Here is a 17,156-nt window from a genome sequence, read left to right as displayed (position 1 = left end):
ACCCAGGGTTCGAGACATGGAGTCTTAGTCCAGCCCTAACTAGAGGTGCCGGCAGGGATTGAACCTGTGACCTTCTGCTCCCCTCCCTTGAGCTACAGCCCTTACCCTATGAAAAAGAATTATGCTCGGTGTCAAATCCCTCCTCTTTTTGGCAAATCCCCAAAAGCAACCAAAGTTTAAGTAGGGCTGCATTCACAACATTAATCTGCTATGATACCACTTTAAACCATCATGGCTTCCCCCAAAGAATTCTGGGAACTGTGGTTTGTTCACGATGCACAGCAGGAATCTTAGGTGTCTCTGAAATAAGCACTTTGTTTCTTTTATTTATGTCATGTTTCCCAGTGTGCACACCCCTACTTGTTTCGCTACATTAAGCACAGTAATAAATAAAAAAATGCCCAGTCCATAGCGATTTATTTACAAAATATATTCTTTGTGTCTCTTGCTAGATATACACACAACACATATATGTATAAATGTACACACACAATATACTGACGAATTTCCATTTCCACAAAGGCCTGGCTGTGTCTTTTGGATGGGGTAAATTTCGAAGGATCTCAGCTTGGGGATCCAGACATTCAAGTTTCGGTATGGAGGCTGAACACAAAAGGAGTCACAGCCACAGAAAGAAGTCTAAGCAGGGAGTCCAAGTGCATTGTGAACGTGTAACAAAAGGAATAACAAGTATAGGGGGGTGGGATCGGAATTCCCTACTAGGGCAGTGCCCTTATTAGGCCAACCAAAATGTCACAAAATAATGTGCAAGTTTTTAAGTTTCACCGAACTCTTCATCGAGCCATATGAAGAGATAAGGAGAACTCAAAAAGCTTGCAAACTATTCCATGATATTTTGGTTTGCCTAATAAAGACATTGAGCTGACAGGGACTTTGGAATATAACAAAAGAATTTTAAAAGACACCCATCAGGGATCCTTGCAGACTCCTTGACACACTAGCCAAGCTGGAAGCCCCCCCCCCCCCAATCAGTTCTTCCTCCTGCTTCTTCCCCCAACAACCTGTATTGATAGGTGGATTGTCTCTGCCTATGGATGCTCAATTTAGCCACTGATAATAGCCACTGATGGAGTTCTCCTCCATGAAGTTGTATAATCCCCTTTTCAAGCCATCACCCATCACCTCCTCCTTTTGGCTTCCAGTTCTGTCAGTTAATCATTTTGTTGGGGGATTTCCGGTATTAGGAAACTAGGAAGTGTCAGGGGAGTCTTCATAATACCCGAATTTCCTGCCCTGCAAAATGCCCTTCTTCCTACCTACCTAGTCATTCAGCCACATTGGCACCATGCCCAGGGCACTGTGTGGAAATTCTGGCGCAGATTTATTGGCTCTACAAGAGCAGCAGCAACCTTGTCAATTGCGCACCCTCTGGCTGTTTTGGGCTACCATTCCCATCAGCCCCAGCCAGTGTATGAGGAAGGCTGAGCTCTATAGCAGCCTCTCTCAACCTGGCACCCTCTGGGAGTTTTAGACTACAACTCCCAGTTATGGCCATAGCCCAAAACATCTGGAGGGCACCATGTTGGCAATGGCTGGGACAGAGAGTTGGACATGGATGAGGGAGACTCAAGATCATCCACAAATTTGCACTGACCTCGTCTCCTTAGAGGGAGGTTGTGGGGATAGAAGTATAATTTTTTTAAAGTTTGAAGCAGCAGATATCACATGCAGCGAAGCCCTGTTACCATGAAGTAAAAGCCACTGAATTCAACAGGGATTACTCCTGCGTACACATGGTAAGCCTCACAGAAAGCCAACAGGATTTAAGTTAGCACATGTTAACACCATACATTTAAAGTGCAACGGCACCACTTTAAATGGTCGTGACTTTCCCTCCCCAAAGAATTCTGGGAGCTGTAGTTTGTTAAAGGCGCTGAGATTTGTCAGGATGCACCTCTTTCCCTCCCAGAGCTACAATTCCCAAAGTTCCTTGTGAAGGGAATTGTAGCTCTGTGAGGGGAATAGGGGCCTCCTAACAACTGTCAGCAAGCTTAATAAACTATAGCTCCCAGAATCCTTTTGGGGAAGCTGTGACGGTTTAAAGTGCTATCAAATGTACGGTGCGATTGTGGCCTTAGTCACAATAACCTGCAATGGAACTTGCACTGCAATCCTAGGCCTATTTGGATGAAGAAGCCCTACCAGAGTTCAAAGCACTTCACTCCCATCTAAGAGGGTACAGGACGGCTAGTTGTGATTAACTTTGGCAGGATTGTGGCTACTGTTGCAGTCACTATAGATTCGTATCTGTATTGGAAGACAAGGCTGGGACACTGCAGGGTTGCGGGTAGTTCTTTTGTACAAGTACTGACCCACAAACACAGAATTCTTGATTCAAGATGCTTTGTCACCCCCAAACACACTATTGTGCTCCCTAGATTTAGGTAGGCGAGCCTGATCCAAAAAGTTTCCATAACTAACCCCCAGACCACAGAGGCTACAGTGAGACGGACATCTCGGCCATAAATCATCATCCAGAGTGTGGAATCCTCTCCCACCCACCAAATGTTGGCTTCCTCAACACGGCTGATGTTCCTCATGTGCGACCCTCGCTTCAGAGGTTCAAGCAACAAGCTCGCTTCCCTTCCACAGCTTGAGAGGTGGAGGCTGCATCAGTGTGTTCGGCAGAGAGAGAAACGGTGTTGTCCAGGGGGCTTTTCTGCTTCTGTTTCTGCACTTTGTTGAAAATGTCTAGGAGACAGGAAGGAATAAATAAAGATAGTTACGAACCCACCCCAATCTCCGAGCAGCGATAGATTCCAGGAGTGCCCCAGGGGCTCACTTTCCTTGGAATGAATGTGTCTTTAGGACAGATGGTTTTATTTGTACAGGTAACTCACAATGTATGCACATTTAGCTTGTGCAAATCCAGCTTTACACACTTGGCAATTAAATTAAACAAAAAAAAATTAAAGGGGGCAAAAATGGGGAGGATGTCCAGGAAAAAACCTTTCCCAATCCCAGCCACCATTGCACCATAGTGCTAACTTGCGTGCATTAACAGCACCAATAAGCTACCATCTGGGGAAAACCTGAATTTTATGTTTTTCCAGACTGTATGATTTACTTTTTATCTCCATGCGTAAAAAGGCTAAAGGTTTCTGGGTACACACACACACACACACACACACACACACAAATGGGGAGTGGGGGCTTAAAACAAACCCTTCTCCATAGGCTGCAGCCCCTTATTGGAGTAAAGAACAAGTGACAGCAAGGAAGACCACCCTCCTTCTCAGCCCTGGCTAGGCCACTGTGAGTTTGGGTACCACCCGCTGGCGGAGGAACGGGGGTGCAAAGGGAGTGGACCACCCCCGGCACCACTATTCCAGTAGGATGCCATTGAGGTGGGCCCCCCCTGGACACACGCCACGTGCCAGGCGGCATGTCATGTCCCCGGATGCCATCACGCCCTCTGGGGAGTGCTAGCCACATCCCCGATTGCTCTCTGCCCCTGGTAGTGGAGCATGCAGCTTCGCCACAGGTACCACCAACTGATGACTCACCTCTCAAGATAGTTTCAAAAGCCAATTCAACATTTGTGGAGTCCAGAGCAGAGGTTTCCATAAAGAGCAGACCGTTGTTTTCTGCAAGAAGAGAGAAGCAGTGAGACCCTATCAGACCTCCATTAATAGATAAGATCAGATCACCAATTTAAAACTGGGATTGGTAGTCATTCTGTCTTTTTTTATTTCATAATTTATAAAATGCATTCAGAGAATACTGAAACAGTGGACAGAAAGATAGTGGACAGTGGTACCTTGGTTCCTGAATGGCTTGGCTGACAAACAAATTGGCTCCCTAATGCCTCAAACCTGGAAGTAAGTGTGCCAGTTTGTGAACGTTTTTCGGAAGCCGGAAGTCCGTTTTGGCTGTCGGCATTGTTTCTGGGGCCAATCAGCCAACTAGAAACCACACCTTGGTTTGCAAACGTTTTGGAAGCTGAACGGACTTGAGTTCGAGAACCAAGGTACCACTGTACAGACAATAACACAGTGTGGATTAATCAATTGTTAAAAGTGCCTGTGATTGATCAGGCTGTAGATTTCATTTTTATATAGTGGCATTGCTCGTTTAGTAATAAAACACATTATAAAAGTGTGCCAGTACAGATGGCAGGAACTATTTTAAAAGAGGCACTCCGTCTTAAAGCTTCTAACTCTTCACACAAGTGCCGAGAAGGTACATGGGATGTTGCCTTACACTGAGTCAGACCATTGGCCCATCTAGCTCAGTTACCGTCTGTAGAGATTGGCAGAAGCTCTCCAGGGTTTAAGACAGGAGACACTTTCAGCCCCAGCTAGAGACACTGGGGGGGGGGTTGAACCTGGGACATTCTGCATGCAAGGCAGATGCTGTACCACTGAGCCACAGTCCTTCCCTGCAGTGGAGCACAAATCCTTCTCGGAGCCCAACACGCGAAGCCACAGAGCTGCCCCCTACCTGCATACATCTTGGCTTCCTCCGTTGGGACCTCCCGCGCTTGGGTCAGATCTGTTTTGTTGCCCACCAGCATCACAATGATGGTGGCTTCTGCATGGTCATACAGCTCCTTCAGCCAGCGCTCCACCACATCATACGTTTGGTGCTTGGTGATGTCAAAAACCAAGAGGGCTCCCACTGCGCCTCTGTAATAACTGAGAGATCAGGACAAGGGTTAAGAGAAGTGCATATGAAGAACTAGCAGCAGCAGCAACAACAACAACAACAACAACAAGGAAGCATGGGTGTCCCACGATTCCTTCTCTTTTCTTTGGAAGTCTCAACATTATTTCTTAAACGAGGCCTTTGATTACAACATACATTTAAAGCGGTACAGTGTCACTTTAAACAGCCGTGGCTTCTTCTGCCCCATAGAATCCTGGGAGCTGCAGTTTGCTAAGGGTACTGAGTGTTGTGACTACAACTCCCAGAGTTCCCTGGGAAGAGGGATCGACTACTGAACCACTTTGAGAATTGTAGGTCTGAGAATGGGGCCTCCTACCAACGCACAGTGCCCTGTGCAAACTACAGCTCCCAGAATTCTTTGGGGGAAGCCATGACTGTCTAAAGGTGTATCACAGTGCTTTAAATGGTGTGAAAGTGGCCTATGTTGGTTCTTCTTTGCGGATCTTCCACCTTCCAGATCTTCCACCTTAGATCTCACTTTTCAAATCACAGTATTAATTAATTTGCACCCAACATAAGGTGACCAGTTATGCATTGCCAAAAAAAAAGAAAAAAAGAAAGAAAAATAAATAAGATGAAAGAAACAACAATTTGCTTAAAAACTGTATGTGGGCGTTTATATCTATGGATGAAAGCTTACAAATACCGTATTTTTTGCACCATAACACTCACTTTTTTCCTCCTAGAAAGTAAGAGGAAATGTCTGTGCGTGTTATGGAGGGAATGCCTATGGGTGGCATGCCTACGGATTTTCCTCCTCTAAAAACTACGTGCGTGTTATGGTCGGGTGCGTGTTATAGAGCGAAAAATACGGTAATTGCTATACTTTAAACAGAGATACAGAACACCTCCCTATAGTGGGGAGGATGGAAGCTTCACTCAACTTAAGTGGCCTCACTCAATGCTGCAAAGTCATGAGCTTAGCTTTCTAACCCGATTAGAGAATCTCTGCAGTCTCTGCAGTCTACTAATTAAAAACAAAAAAAACAAAACATGCAAAGTTCAAATAAGTAATAATGCTTAGCAATTATAACTTCCAAGGGTGTAGCCATGTTCATTGTCTTCATTACAACACACTAATCCCGTATTACCCTGGCATCTTAAGAGGCTGATCACTTTTAAGAGTTGCTCTTCCAGAGCACACTTTCGTCAGGTGCATCTGATGACACAGGGCTGGGTCCGTGACCGCTTGGCTCACATTGATCTTATTATCTTCAGGGTGGCACAAGTCCTTTCTGTGGTTTTTAGCATTTTAATACAGTGGCATTGGACTGCATTCATATTCATTTATTTTAAAAGCTTCTGTGCTTGCCCTTCATCAAAACAGGTTGCAGGGCGGGGTGCAACAATATAGATAATATTTTGCGTGTGTCAGGAGCTGCCCTGTCCTTCTGGTCTGGACACGGTCACCAGCCCTGAACTGGGGAGTGGGTGGAAAGAAGAGCGCTTCCAGTGATGGTAAAAAACACAGAAAATGCCACTGATGTCACGTGTAACTTAAGCTTGCTTTGTCCTCCTCCCTCCCAGTCCTTTCCCCTCTTTTTAGGTGTGTGTGTGTGTGTGAGAGGGAGGGAGGGGAGGGAGGTGTGGCAAAACTCACTACAGCCATGTGGCCCCTGGAGGGTTGGCTCAGAGGACGTGGTGGAGCCTACAATAGCCCAGTGAGACATGTCTGAGAAGCATTTTGAGGATAAAATCACTTGCATCCAGCAGGACCTCAACTCTGCTATTATAGCAGACAAATCTCAAGAGGTTTCCTCTTGGGTGTTTTAATACGGTGCTGTGCTTGTGTGTTTAGGAACTGTTGCTCCTGTGGTACCTGTGTTATGTTCACAAGTATTTTTTTACAAATTATATGTTATCTCAAGAGGAACATCATTTGGGGATACTTTTATATATTTTTAGATGAGCACTAGGTCTTCTTTCATTGCCGTTTTAATGCTTCTTGTTTCTTAACCTGTTTTTAGCCTGCCGTCATTTGACTTTTTGAAGGTTTTAAAAGGTTGTTCATTTTTCTTATTGATAATATTATTGACTAAACTTCTCTGAAGTTTTGTTTTTGATTTTACAATTATGAGGTGTATCCACTTAATAAAATTAATAGAATTAATTTATATTTTTATTCTGGAAAATATTGGAGATGCTTTGGCATAAAAAGCTACTAACAACATCAACCCCTGCTTTAGCATAAACATGCACAGGATCGGGGGCTGAATGAGCATGCAAAGCATTTCCCTTTGCAACGGTCCTGCAAGATGACCCATTGTTATTATCCCAATACTGCAGACGGGAGGGCTGAGGCTTGTTCAAGGCTGCGGATCAGGTCAGTGTGGATGTGGCGAGATGCTAAGTGTTATGTACTGAAGTTCTCACCCTGGGCCAGCTGGGGGATACTGTAGATAGTTATGCAAATGAAGGATCGAAAAGTGACGTTCAGTGATTGGATAGTTTTGTATGCAAATGAAGGATCGAAAAGTGACGTTCAGTGATTGGATAGTTTTAGAAAATGGCAACAGTTACAATTGTTCTGGAGCTCTATATACCGTATTTTTCGCCCTATAGGACGCACCGTCCCATAAGGCGCACCTAGTTTTTTGGGGGGGAAATAAAGGAAAAAAATTATTTCCCCCCCAGGCGCGGGGTTGGGGAAGCCCGAGCTTCCCCCGACCCCAGCCCCCAAACAGGCAGCTCTCTGCAAGCCGTGGGAGCCCAGTGCTGGCTCCCGCTGCTAGCGGAGAGGTCCGCGAAGCCTGGACGCGCTGAGCTCAGCGCGCGCAGGCTTCGGCATGCAGGCACCTCTCCGCCAGCAGCGGGAGCGCTCCCGCTGCTAGCGGAGAGGTCCGCGAAGCCTGGGCGCGCTGAGCTCAGCGCGCGCAGGCTTCCGCATGCAGGCACCTCTCCGCCAGCAGCGGGAGCGTTCCCGCTGCTAGCGGAGAGGTCCGCGAAGCCTGGACGCGCTGAGCTCAGCGCGCGCAGGCTTCGGCATGCAGGCACCTCTCCGCCAGCAGCGGGAGCGCTCCCGCTGCTAGCGGAGAGGTCCGCGAAGCCTGGGCGCGCTGAGCTCAGCGCGCGCAGGCTTCCGCATGCAGGCACCTCTCCGCCAGCAGCGGGAGCGTTCCCGCTGCTAGCGGAGAGGTCCGCGAAGCCTGGGCGCGCTGAGCTCAGCGCGCGCAGGCTTCCGCATGCAGGCACCTCTCCGCCAGCAGCGGGAGCGCTCCCGCTGCTAGCGGAGAGGTCCGCGAAGCCTGGGCGCGCTGAGCTCAGCGCGCGCAGGCTTCGGCATGCAGGCACCTCTCCGCCAGCAGCGGGAGCGCTCCCGCTGCTAGCGGAGAGGTCCGCGAAGCCTGGGCGCGCTGAGCTCAGCGCGCGCAGGCTTCGGCATGCAGGCACCTCTCCGCCAGCAGCGGGAGCGCTCCCGCTGCTAGCGGAGAGGTCCGCGAAGCCTGGGCGCGCTGAGCTCAGCGCGCGCAGGCTTCGGCATGCAGGCACCTCTCCGCCAGCAGCGGGAGCGCTCCCGCTGCTAGCGGAGAGGTCCGCGAAGCCTGGGCGCGCTGAGCTCAGCGCGCGCAGGCTTCGGCATGCAGGCACCTCTCCGCCAGCAGCGGGAGCGCTCCCGCTGCTAGCGGAGAGGTCCGCGAAGCCTGGGCGCGCTGAGCTCAGCGCGCGCAGGCTTCGGCATGCAGGCACCTCTCTGCCAGCAGCGGGAGCGCTCCCGCTGCTAGCGGAGAGGTCCGCGAAGCCTGGGCGCGCTGAGCTCAGCGCGCGCAGGCTTCGGCATGCAGGCACCTCTCCGCCAGCAGCGGGAGCGCTCCTGCTGTTTGCGGAGAGGTCCGCGAAGCCTGCATTCGCCCCATAGGACGCACCCAGATTTCCCCTTCATTTTTGGAGGGGAAAAAGTGCGTCCTATAGGGCGAAAAATACGGTAAGCAGGCTGACTGAGCCCCTCGGCTTAGTTCTGTTCTGACATCTGAATAAAGAAGAGCTGTTTGAAGAATCGCTGTGTCGTCTGCTATGTTCGCCCACAACTTAACACTAAGGGAGAAGGCCGCAGTCCGCAGCCAAATCCCTCCCAATAACTTCTGCCCCACCTGTACTTACGCCGAAGTAATGGCCCGGTAGCGCTCCAGGCCAGCAGTGTCCCAGATCTGTGCTTTCACCAAGGCATCTCCCACCAGGATGGTACGAGTGGAGAACTCCACCCCAATTGTGGTGCGGCTGTCGTGGTTGAACTCATTGCGGGTGAACCGGGAGAGCAGGTTGGTCTTCCCGACTCCTGATTCTCCAATCAGGACCACTAAGAGAGAGGGAAGGAAGGAGTGAATGCATTGCATTCATTAAAAAGTCTAGGTACAAATGCATTTATTCACCTTATGAATCGCTGCCTATTAAAAACAACAACACATGATTGAATCGATGTAGCAATAAGCATCACCAACAAAAAAACATATATGAAGCCAGTGCTTTTCTTCTGGTGGTGCTCAAGAGTACGCAGTACCAGCACCCTGTTTTCTAGAAGAAAAGCTATTTCATATATAATAAATTCAAAGCCAGTATGGACACAGAACAGGATTAAAATCTTGACGTAAACAGCTGGCCCAAGGCAGTTTGGCACCAGAGGTAAAACACAAAATAGCACACTGCTCCCCCCCACCAGGGAAGGAAGAGTGAGTGAAGATCTACCCCAAACAAGTGGGGAATAAAAATCTACAGTGCAATCTGCTGCCCCTGTGGATCCTGCCATCTGAGGCAACCGCCTCACCTTGCCTCATGTGTGGGCTGGTCCATGATCTAGCCCAGCATCCTATTCTCACAGTGGCTAACCAGGTGCCTGAGGGAAAACGGCAAGCAGGATTCAATCGCAAGAGGACTCCACTCCTGCGGTTTCCAACAACCGGTATCCACACCATACATTCAAAGCACTATGCTATACCACTTTAAACAGCCATAGCTTCTTCCCCCAAAGAATCCTGGGAGCTGTAGTTTGTTAAGGGTTCTGAGAGTTGTTTGGAGACCCCCTGTTCCCCTCACACAGCTACAATGCCTCTTCACAGGGAACTCTGGGAATTTTAGTTCTGTGAGGTGAATGGAGGAGAGTCTTCAAACAACTCTTAGCACCCTTAGTGAACTACAGCTCCCAGGATTCTTTGGGGGAAGCCGTGACTGTTTAAGATGGTACCACAGTGCTTAGATGTATGGTGTGAACGTGACCATAGAGCTGAGCCTTTTGCAATGCATCATGGGATGGAGTGGCTCCGGCAGCCCTCCTTGGGACAAGAACTGGGGCTCTGCAAAGGTAACCTTCTTTGCCTGAGAGGGTCCCATGCCTTGCCCTTCAGTAGTGATGTGATGCTCTCCTGGCCACTGGCCACTCACCCAATTCACTTGCATTATTTTGAAGGCTGCTGCCAGGAACACCCGTGTGTCTCTTCCTTCCTCCCCCTGCCAAGTGCTCTTGAATCCCTTTATTTATAGCTGTGATTTCACGCCCCAAAGACTTTGCAACAATTAACACGGCACATTTTCAATCGCTACAGGAAGGGCAAATACAACAGGCCATAATTCACGCAAGGTACAGGGTCCTACAGCTCCACCAGGAAACCCAAACCTGGTAGGTGTCGCTGGCTTTGAAGGCTGGGGAAAGCTAGCTTCGACAATTGTAGAATAACTATGTTTGGCTTCTCAGAAAGTGATCTGTGGGCTGCTGGTGGCCCGAAACCTCCATTCAGAGGGGCGTGGAAAGGTTGCCGGACTACCTGCACTTGTCCCTGTGCTGTTCATTTGTTTGTTAGGATGATGACGGCGACTGAGATCCTCCCGATCAGGGCCCGATTCATTCATTCATTCATTCATTCATTCACTCATTCATTACATTTATATTACGCCTTTCTTCCAAGGAGCTCAAGGTGGTGTACCTAGTTCCTCCTTCTCCCCATTTTATTTTATCCTTACAACAACCCTATGAGGTTGGTTCGGCTGAGAGCCCAAGGTCACCCAAGGCTGAAGGGGGATTTGAACCCTGGTCTCCCAGGTCCTAATCCAACTGCTACACCGCACTGCCTCTCAATTTATCAGGCTTATCAGACAGGCTAACATGTACCGTGGCAGCCATAATATGTGCTAAAAAAGCCAGCCGGTATCTTTCCTATGGAATTATTTTTCTGTGTTGCTAAACAGCTGGGCCTCAGTGACTCTTCCGCCAGTTGCATGGGATGGATCAGAGCGTCCGGCTGTTAGCCAGAAGGTTGGTGGCTTGAGCCCTCCGAGGAGCAGCTGTGGGCAGGATTCCTGCATTGCAGGGGGTTGGACTAGATGACCCTCGGGGTACCTCTAACTCTACAGTTCTATGATTCCCATTTAACACTTTGCTCTCTGTGTCAGCTCTTCGAAAACCTCAAATCACAGCTCCTATGAGCAAGAATCCCAAATCGATTCTCCCCAACCAAGGCAATACCACAGAGGTCCCTTTTCTACTTTTGCATGTACCGTATTTTCCCGTCTATAAGATGCCCCCTATTTGGGGGGACTCAAAATTAAGAAAATGCACTATGCACTATCTGTGTATAAGATGACCCCTTATTTTAAACTCCAAAAATTTAGGAAAAAATATACATGGAAAAATACAGTAGTTTTTCACGTGGATTCCTCTGCACCTCAGAGCCTATCTTGGGCAGGGGACAGGAACTCAGGCCTGAATGTGGCCCCCCAACTCTCTCCGTCTAGCCCTCTGAACTCTCCTCCAGACCACACGCCTCACTGGTCTTGCTTCACACCCTCCTAGACTGTTTTCTTCTGGCTGGAATGTGTCCTTGAACTGTGATAATGACTCATTTGCCTGGGTGGAGGACGGAGAAGGATAGGTGAGTGTGAGGAAACTTGCCAGTGCTATTTTTCTAGAAACAGAGGTGCCAGAAGTCACCATGAACGCCTCCCTTGTTCTCTTATAATGGCAACGGCACCCACCTGAGAGGTGCCCGAATTGAGTTCTGGTGAGTTCTTGCTGGAAAAAAGCCCTGGATCCTCAGAGTTTCCTGGGAAGAGGGACAGTCTGTTAAACAGGATTCTTTGAAGGGGAAGCCATGACTGTTTAAAGTGGTATCGTAACGCTTTAAATGCATGGTGTGAATTGAGCCTTCTGCAGACAGAGATGGGGTCTGAGGCTGGAGAAAAGGTTATTTATCTGACAAGTACCACTGAATCTGTGTCCTCCAAGCTGGAATTTGAATGCCACCGTCTCAGGGATCATGTTTGCTCCTTTACTGAGAGGTGCAGGTTTATGAAGGCCAAATATTTGTTTTGGTTTCTGAGAAAACCGCCATCCCGTATGCTGTTGTCTGTATGGTTTTACTGCCTAGATGGGAGTTGTTAGAGAGCTAGAAACTTGACAGTTGGCTTTACTCTGCTTGCTTTTCCTAATGCATGCAGCTCTGGTGCTTCAGAGTCCAGATTAGCACAAACAGTGATCAGATCAGGGCTGGTTTCTGGCTTGTGGATGCCCAGAACACCAAATTGGTGTGTTGTTGTCCCTCAAAAACGCTCCAGGCACTAGGGGAAAACATCTGGCACGAGGAAGCTAGGTAGTTAGCGGGAACTGTTATAACAGGGACAAGGAATACTTTTTAGCCTTGAAGGCTAAAACCTTATGATGACCACATGCCAATGGTGGGCAGGGCCAGAGGCAAAAGTGGGTGTGGCAACAAATGCAAATTCTACCTTTGCAAAGTAGGCTAGTTTCAGGGTTTCTTTTCCCAGCAGGAATTCAGTTCCAGCACATTTGCACATTCATGCACATTCATGCTAACTCCCAGCACCTAATTTTCTAGAAAAATAGCACTGCATACAACCTGCAGGTGAACTCTTGCAAAGCTCAGCTTGCAAAGCTGCTGAACTCTTGCAAGATGCTCCTGCCTCCCTGAGCAGGCGAGATATGACAAGGCTTCTATTGAAAAGGGTAGAGGTGCATGGCTTTGCAACTTAACTCAGCTCTCCTCCTATGGTTGATGGGGAAAGCAAAGAGTCACATGCTTTGAAGTACCAGGAAACAAGGAAAGAGAAAAGCAAATAATCAAGCTGCAGGGAGGAAACTGATCCTATCACTACCAACAATAGTCACTAGGAACACAAAGTTTGGTCAGCTGATGAGTTGCATTAAAATGAATACAAACCTCAAGTTGGTGGCCCAACCTCCTAGCAATTTTACATGCTTAAATTATTTAGGGTTAGGGTGTGCAGCAACTGCCATCTTAGAAGAAGCATTCCTGCTACTCTTACACAATGAGGTAGTTGCATACATGCTATACCTTCAAAGCACATTCTTTCCCTCAAAGAATTCTGGGCACTGTAGTTTATCCCTCATGGGGTTACAATTCCCAGCAACGTTTAACAAACTACAGTGCCCAGAATTCTTTGAGGCACTGTATGGTGTGCTTTAGAGCTATATACAGTAATGTGCACCATCCTTCGGAACTTCTTTCAAATACAAATATTTAGCAAATCTGTTCAGGATAATCTGTCTGATATGTTAGGATCTCATATACCCTTAGAAGTTAGAGCCTAAAATATTTCTACTTGGTTATCTAAAGCATCAAGAGATAGTGTTCCATCTTATAACTGCTGCTACAATTGTGACAGCTAAAAAATGGGGGCGGGGGAGTACACGCAAATATATTGGGGAAAAATCACAGTAACAGAAGATTAAGTTAACTTATTATAAAAGAAAGCATACAAATCAGCCTAACAGATTTAATTTTCATAATTTTTGTAAAGTTTTGGAACACTTACTCTAATGATAATGTTCAACTTTACGCTGCCTTCAACCTGTTGTAACATTATGAGTATCACTTTACAGATGTTCAATCTAAATTTTAAAAAGCATAAAAGGTAGAGTGTGCACACAACTGCACATTTTGTCTTTCAGTTTATTAAGCTTTAAACGTGTGCAAAATTAAATCAACTAACGCGGACAGACTTAATCAGCCTTGATTCTTTAAGACAGGCACTCTTCAAGTGCCATATGGGTGCTTGACAAAGGATACTCAGCTGCAGCCCAAAGGTGTGAGCCTATTTGTCCACTATTGTCTGCACTGACTGGGGGAAGGAGGGGCTGTGGCTCAGCGGGAGAGGCAGGCACCTGTCTGCATGCAAAAAGTCCCAAGCTCAATCCCTACTGGGATCCCCAGGTAGGACTGAAAATATCCCGTCTGAAATCCTGGAGAGCTGCTGCCAGCCAGTGTTGGCATTACTAAGATGGACCAGTGGTTTCTCACCATCACCCCGATCCTTTCCTAGTTGCAGGTGGCAAGGCTGGAACAAGAGAGCAAAAAAAGGGCTTGACCGCAGAGCTACAGTCCCTTCAAGTCATTGCCCCACCTTAGGAAGTTAGAGTGGACTTCAAATACCTTAAGGGCTGTCACATGGAAGATGGAGGAAGCGTGTTTTGCTGCTGCTCCCGAATCATAGGATCGAATCATAGAATCATAGGTAGGACCCGAATCATAGAATTGTAGAGTTCGAAAGGACCACGTGGGTCATCTAGTCCAACCCTGCTGCAATGGAGGAATCTTTTGCTCAGTGTGGAACTCGAACCCACAACCTTGAGATTAAGAACCTCATGCTCTTCCAGCTGAGCTATCCTAGTGTATTAACTGGTAGATTCCATTTAAAGGAAAGCACATTCCGACTCAACATCAGGAAGAACTCTCCGACGGTGAGAGCTGTTGGACGGTAGGACGGACTTCCCTGGGATCCCTGCAATTCAGGGGGGTTGGACTAGATGACCGTTAGGGTCCCTTCCAGCGTTACACTTGCACAATTCTATAAATCCTCCCATGGCTTTAAAAAAAAAAGGGGGCATCTTGGGTCAACACATAGCTTTCAGAGCAGTCCTGAAAACCCAGCCAACAGCTTTGAAGATAAAGAATTGGGAGGTGGGGAGAGAGAAAGAGGCAAAAACAAGACACTCACCTTTAAAGACGAAGTTATAATCTTCCTCTGAGGTCCCCATGGCTTGCTGCCCTCCAGGGCCCACTTCAGCTGGAGCAAAGGGGTCCCTTCTCTGCCCTTGTCCAACAAACCAGGAAGGAGGGAAAGGCTAGGCTGCTGGCTTTTTTGTTTTCTTTTGCAGAGAAACCCCAAGTTTAAAGCAGAAAGAGCGTAGAGGGAAGGAGGGAGGGAGGGGCGGAAAGGAGCGAGGTCCACCTGTGCAAAGAGAGGCTCTTGTTTGGAATGAGGGCGGATGGGTGGGGGACCCTTTGAACAAGGGGGTGGCAGGGCGGGAGGAGGAGGGAGAAACCGTGCCACCCAGTCAGGGCAGGTTAAAGGTGCAGCTTCGCCTGACTCAGTGGGGCGTGGACTCTGCCGCCGCGCAGGTTGAACAGGTAAGGGCTGAGCCCAGCCCCTCCGCGGCACCTCACCTGGGCGGGTGTCACCTGAGCAGAGGGACTCCTCGCCCGCTTCACCTGGGCTCGCGGTAAGGTCAGGGGGAGGGGAGAGAAAGGGGTTAGGATGGGCCACTGCCTGTTTCCCCAGACAGGAGCTTGGGCCTTTAGCCGAGGCCATAGACCATATTTTCTCTTCCAGTTGAGGAAAACGATGGCAAGGCAGCTTCCAAACTGAGACTTATTTACTGGTTTCTGAAATCAAGCGCAGTGATAAACCTGTGTTTTATACCTGCCAAAAGAAAAGTGGGAGGAAAGCTTTGCTTAGGCAAATGACCCAGATGTGTATTTTTTTTTTTTAATTCTGCATGTTTGTTTATCAAACAGTTGGGACTTACTATCACTTGGCAACCCATGCCCGAGAGAGTCAAACAGACCAGGAAATTAACTGCTTTTCTATCGGCCTGGCATAGTTTTATTACATGTGCAATGTGTTTATAGGGCTCTGAGAAAACATGACAACTTGTGGTATGAAATAGACATTTGGTGCTGGGGGGCAGTGACTGTAAAAAAAAGTAGTTGTTTATGAATCACTGTTTTTTATTATTAATATTTTATTAGAAGAGTTTCATTTATAAAAAGATACGACTGAGAGAAAAAAAGGAAAAGTGAGTGAGAATGAAAAAAAGAAAAAATATTGTTACATTGCCATACATTAATATTCAGGTGTGTGTATTCTTATTAAGGGACGAGGGTGGCGCTGTGGGTAAAACCTCAGTGCCTAGGACTTGCCGTCGTTCGGTCCCGGCTCCTGCCCACCTAGCAGTTCGAAAGCACTCTTAAGTGCAAGTAGATAAATAGGGACCGCTTTATAGTGGGAAGGTAAACGGCGTTTCCGTGTGCTGCGCTGGTGCTGGCTCACCAGCTGCAGCTTTGTCACACTGGCCACGTGACCTGGAAGTGTCTTCGGACGGCGCCGGCTCACGGCCTCTAGAGCGAGATGAGCACGCAATCCTAGAGTCGGACACGACTGGCCCGTACAGGCAGGGGTACCTTTACCTTTATATTCTTATTATCCTAATACACATATACTTGTCAATAACCTAATATAGTCTGTGTAAACTCATTCCAAATACAGTATTGTTGTATCTATCCAAAGAACGTCTGTGTCTATAAGCTGTCTGTTCTTATGTTGACAATATTGTCAAGCCATTGATTAAGAGGAATTCTTCCAGTTCATCAGTATCAGTCTCTTGGTCACCATTAGAGCTCGTAGAATCCCTTTTTGCTGTCCTGTTGTCATTCTCCATACAGTGGGTATATAGTTCAAGAGCAAATTCACCTCTGAAAATCTTAATTTTTTCCTCATAGTGTCTTGTTTATATAGTACAGCACTTTCTCCCAAAGCTTCGTGAGTGTGGGACACAGTAAAAGCATACGTTTCAAAGAAGCTTTTGTGAATCACTGTTTATGACTGACATATATTGCAAATAAAGGGAGGGGCTCTCATTTGCAGTCAACAGACCATTTAAACATTTTATAACAATTAACAGTAACATTAATGAAAAACGCACACCGATACAACTTAAAAACCACAGAATTATAATGCTTAACCGTGTATGTGTGTCTCTGGCCTACATGATTTAATACAGATCGCCATATTCAAAAACTCTGCAACTCTAATGGACTTGCCGCAAGACTTCAATGGCTTACTTCAAGTATGATTAACACTGTACATCACGCTAATGCTTAAGAGTTTCATTGAGGGTTAAAATTAACAAAAACTGCTGCTGTGCCCTGAGGCATTTCCTCACAATCTTGAGAGCTAGCAACTTGGTTCCTCATCCCAATAAAAGGGAAGTAGCAACTGCTGGGGACGAGAAGCCTGCATGTTGTTGTCAGATTCAGGTAGGTAGCCGAGTTGGTCTGATGCAGTTGAAATAATAATAATAAAATGTCCAGTAGCACCTTATAGACCAACTAAGTTTGTTCCGGTATAAGCTTTCGTGTGCATGCACACTTCTTCAGATACACCAGTGTATCTGTTGTTGTCAGCCATGCAGCTGTAGTCGGACTTCATTCCTAGCCTCCCCG

General features: G+C 47.5%; 1 protein-coding gene across 1 annotated transcript; it reads right to left on the bottom strand.

The window, feature by feature from the left end:
• Positions 1 to 400: 400 nt before the first annotated feature.
• RAB25 (RAB25, member RAS oncogene family) lies at positions 401 to 15,333 on the bottom strand. Its single transcript, XM_083417427.1, has 5 exons — positions 14,650 to 15,333; positions 8,788 to 8,983; positions 4,465 to 4,658; positions 3,528 to 3,608; positions 401 to 2,712 (listed from the first exon to the last, which is right to left on the bottom strand). Exons 1-5 carry the CDS (start codon positions 14,687 to 14,689, stop codon positions 2,576 to 2,578), a joined length of 648 nt encoding a protein of 215 aa, XP_083273553.1. The 5' UTR covers positions 14,690 to 15,333; the 3' UTR covers positions 401 to 2,575.
• Positions 15,334 to 17,156: the final 1,823 nt, after the last annotated feature.

The sequence above is a fragment of the Podarcis tiliguerta genome (assembly GCF_965153285.1).
Source record: "Podarcis tiliguerta genome assembly, chromosome: 16".
Taxonomy (NCBI): domain Eukaryota; kingdom Metazoa; phylum Chordata; class Lepidosauria; order Squamata; family Lacertidae; genus Podarcis; species Podarcis tiliguerta.
Note: the sequence above shows the minus strand (reverse complement) of the source record. Positions and strands in the feature narration are given on the sequence as shown.